Source organism: Halyomorpha halys, unplaced genomic scaffold (genome assembly GCF_000696795.3).
Source record: "Halyomorpha halys isolate HHAL.00 unplaced genomic scaffold, Hhal_1.1 Scaffold481.1, whole genome shotgun sequence".
Classification (NCBI taxonomy): domain Eukaryota; kingdom Metazoa; phylum Arthropoda; class Insecta; order Hemiptera; family Pentatomidae; genus Halyomorpha; species Halyomorpha halys.
In genome coordinates, this window is record NW_027113262.1 from 311304 (window position 1) to 316064 (window position 4761).

At 28.9% G+C, this 4761-nt stretch overlaps 1 protein-coding gene across 3 annotated transcripts in view; it reads right to left on the minus strand.

Annotated features, from left to right (window-relative positions):
• Window positions 1-4761, minus strand: part of LOC106683407 (WASH complex subunit 2A) — a 33347-nt gene that overhangs the window by 8964 nt on the left and 19622 nt on the right. For all 3 annotated transcript variants that reach the window (XM_067050833.1, XM_067050832.1, XM_067050834.1), the window contains 2 exons: window positions 2533-2612; window positions 1226-1452 (listed from right to left, as the gene is read on the minus strand). In XM_067050833.1, coding sequence (XP_066906934.1) covers window positions 1226-1452; window positions 2533-2612 — 307 coding nt within the window. The remainder of the gene's footprint in view (window positions 1-1225; window positions 1453-2532; window positions 2613-4761) is intronic.

The window sequence follows — 4761 nt, forward strand, 5'->3', positions numbered from 1 at the left end:
TGTGATCCAGTATACATAACCCACCTCACCTCTACTAGTTTTGGAATTGGTTTTTGATTTTCTGTGTCATTGGTTACATGTGGTCTATCTTAATTTTTTTTCTAGTTCTCTAGCACATCTAATTCTGGAATTTCCAATGGAATAGGGTACTTTTGTTTACAGATTTTGATAGTATATCAGATTTTAAGACAAAGCTATATCCGGTACCTTTTGATCCACAGAGTCCTGAAGACAAAAACTGCTAAGAATTTGTTCATATTTTTTGACGATTTGCAGAGCTAAAAATAAAAAAAAAACTGAAGAACAAAATTGTTTTAGAATTCAATTTCCCATAATAATCAGTCATCATAATTTGGGTCTTCTTAACTGGCTGATAAAACTAAAATGGCTGTCAATATGACACCACGATAAAAAGACTCAATTATGCTGACGTATACTTACGGGAAATAAAATTCTGAAACCATTTACTTCTTTGGGTTTATTTGGTTTTCAGCATCGTTTGCATACATACAATTGTGAAGACTGAAAAAAAATTCCTTGCTCAGTTATTAGGGTTTTCACCTTCAGACCATGTCTGATCCAAAAAGTGCCCAGTACGAATTTGTCTTAAAATATAATTTACTATCAAAATTTGTAAACAAAAGTATCTCTTTCCATTGGAAATTACAGAGTTAGCTACACTGGGAAAGAACTGGGGAAGGTTAGAATATTAACGATACCCTTAAAACATAAGATCACATGTAACTGTTATGACACAGAGAATATCAAATCAGAACACCTAAAATTGTAGAGTTAAGTGGGGTTAACATGTAAATTGGGACACCCTGTATATATACATACATATGTCTTAATATACAATAAAAATATACCTTATTAAAATATTCTATACCTAATTATTACAACTGTTTAGACTACAGAATAAGCAATATTATTACTAAATATGGATTACTAATTTTATTTATAAATAAGAAAAGTAATCCCCAATTGAAATAAGATTGGTAAATACAAGTTTCTACTATAATAAATAGGACAAGATTATATGAGTTATTTATTAAAAATTGAAAAAGAATTTAGGTCTTCCAAACATTTTAAAATATCAGATCTTACAAAAAATAACATTATTCTCACAAAAAAAAATTTATGAGTTTTGTGAAAATTGCATCATGTAAATAGAATGATTTGATTTATAAATATGTGTAAGGATTGAACATAAATCTTTAGTAACCTTGCGTGATGTTATTAAAACTTGAAGGATTTAAGTTATCAATTGGTGGCCGAGAATCTGATTTTTTTTCTATAAAACAGTCATTCATAAGTTGTTCATCCTGAATAGAAGTCTGCTTTGAATCATTTTTCCTATTTTCTACCATAGCACCTTCATTTTGCTCTTGAGAACTAACCTCTTTAATTTCACTGGCAGTGGTTGTAAACAAATTATCTTTTGGAGTACAACTGAAACATAAAAAAGAATAAATAAATAAAATAAATGGTGGTGTAAATCAGAATACTTTTTACAATGTTTTTAATTTTGATAGTAGAAACATTAGATGATAAATTTCATGGCAAAAATATACTAAATAAGTTTAATTTACTATTTGTTGACTGTGGGTATAAGCTGATAAGATGACTTGTGGTCAGTGAAGAAAAAAAATAAATAACAATTATTTTATTAATTTCAATGTTTTGCTCAGAAATTCAGACCTTTATATTATTATTGCAACTAAATAAATAGGAATCAATATATTGCTATACATAAAGGGCAAAATATTAACAAATTGACTATCCAAAATGGAATGAATTTTAAAAAGTGAATTTCTAGTGGGGGGCATGGCTTAGGCAGACAAAATACTTAATTGATGGAGCAATAGTTTATTACACATAAAGATAAACACTTACAAAAAATATATAAAAAATCTCTATGGTGTGTCCTTAGTGTTTCTAAAACAATGCGTAAAGATAAGTAAATATACTTAGTTTAGCCAAAAGCGTTTGCAAATTGAGCGGTTCTCATACACTTTGAGTTAAATGTAAAATTAATAAAAGTTGATAAATAAAAAAGGAATAAATAATTAATGATAAGTCCAACGGAATAGATAAAACTTATGTAAACAATGATTAATGTAAATCATATTATAATCATAATGTAATTATTATATTATTATTATTATTATCATTATTATCTTAATAATATTATGTCTTTCAATTTCACTGTAATTGAGTTCTATCTCACTAGGTATACAAACAGAGTTGGTATTAACAGAATTATTTCGATATAAAATGAAGGTGTTATAAGAAAATTAATGTATTTTCCCAGGGGGATTTGATTTAGATTAACTATAACCAGGAGTTGGCTGAGTCAGAATTCGTAGTAATGAGGATTCAGTGTATTAAGGAGGGAACTTTATTGACAATTAAAGTAAGATACATGGGATTGTAATTAGGAAATTATTTGAAATATAAAACCTAAGCTCCAGTTAAAACTCAATCATCAACAAATCAAATGATATTTTAAAAATCAAAGTTGCAGCTTACTTGTCAATTTCATCAATGCTTGATGATTCATAATGATGAACATTATCATCTCCACCACTGATCAGGTTTTCTCCTACATCCTGTAATCATGGAAAATTTTAAGTTGTTATTAATGATAGTAATATACACAATATAACTTGGGTATAATATATGATTAGCAAGTCAATTGTAACTATTTTATAACCAGTAAGATTTTTCTTTCAGGTGGCTACAACAAAGTGTTCTGAATGGAACATAATAGCCTTTTATCAGCTGGAGTGCTTTCTCATGTTTAAAAAAAAATATTAAACATTAATATCTATTTCTAATCAAAATTTGCATTCCACATTTGATCCTTATGTTCAATAGCATTTTCAATTCAATTGTATCCTTTTCCAAGACAATTGTAACCTTTACTATTTCAATTGCAACTTTTTCAAACCCACTGAAACTTTTTCCAATTCAATTTTAACCTTTTCTATTTCAATCGTAATCTTTTCCATTTCAATTGAATAAACAAAACTTACAGTGAAGAGTTCTAACAAACTAATAATTAATTCAAAATGTTCATGGCCTAACAAAATTTGATTCTAAATTTGAAAATAGCTAATTCACAATCCAATGAACCATCACCAGAAGCCTCCCTATAAAAAAAAAAATACTGCATTACAATCAGTATTATAAGGGCAGTTCTACAATACAGTGTCAAGCAGTTACACGTCCCATATCAATGTAAAGTTGAAGAAGATAAATATTTCTGTCCAGCAACTCGCCACAACCTTGTTACAAGCAACAAAATAAAACATCCTTTGAGGTTGCAGAAAACAGTACAAATTATACTGGATGGAGGAGCTTGACACACTGGAAAACAATATCTCTCAGTTATTGGATGAAGCAGAAAGACATCCGTCCTCTCACAACATGAGATTGAAGAGGGCAACAGTCAACAACCGGCCGGGGGTTGACTTTTTTTATTTCTGTGCTAGTCCTATGAAATGAAAACTTGACCCCTACCATGGTTAGAATAAGTTGGTTACCTCTAGATATCCCTCTCCCATATGTCAGAAATGACCGGGAAGGGGGTCATAAAAAAAGTCATTAACTGCCCCCAATTCAGGTATAGGGGCTACCTAGAAAAGATGATCCTAGGCTGAGTACTGTTATTGACCTAGATCTGTAATATGAGAGTGAGTGCAGTACTATGATTGGAAGAGAGGGCCGCTATAATCCGTACTACACAACAGTACAGTAGATATTTAAAAAATTAACAGCTAGTTCTTTTACAAATCTTATAACTAGTTCAAATCATAACTTAAAATCAATTAACAATAAATGAAAAAAAATATATCAGAAGAATATTCTAAAATCATTAAAAAAATTATTATTGAAAACAAAATAATTATTTTTAAATAAAAATGATAAAACATAATTTATATAAATAAATTGAAGTCAATGGGTTACAAATAAAATGGAAAATATTTTAGTTAAAATGAAAAAGGTTTTATTGAAATTGACTAGGAAATTTTAAAGAACTTGATAATCTTCAGCAGAATACAAACATTGAATAGATATTAATGTATAATTTTTTTTCCATTAAAAGTATTCCAACCAATAGAGGCTCACTGTGTTTCATTAACACTTTCTCATGATAGCCAGAAAGACCCTGTGAAAGGTTTTATTTAAATCCCTATGAAATTAGAAGCAAAACTGTGCTTCAAATGGACAGGGCAACTCTTAGGAATGTTATAGAACAACATATAGGTTACTCTGGACTAAGCAAACATAACTTCAACCTCATGCAGGCAGAATGCCCCATTTTTATATATTATTGGAGGACAAAACTACTTACCACATTACATATACTTTACCGTGGACCGCTTTGCAGTCCCAAATCTTTGTAAATTAATCAATCTATTAAGCCTATAGAAATTCATCAACATTATAGAACTGTTTAACACTTTGACAACCCATTATGAGATAATTCATAGTTTACATTCTTGCCTAGGATGCCTCATCACATAATTTTAACGGTTATTTACCAACTTATATATATATTGTAATATGCTCTTTTTGTAGTAAATAGTATATTTTGATGTATAAATGGTTTTAATATGTTTTATTTTATGTATCATTTTAATATTCATTGCTTTGTTTATCCAAAAAGCAAACTAACCAAGTTTCATTGTTTATAATAACAAGATGGCGGTATGTTGTCAATGCCACATTGAGTAGAGTCAAATATCATAAAAA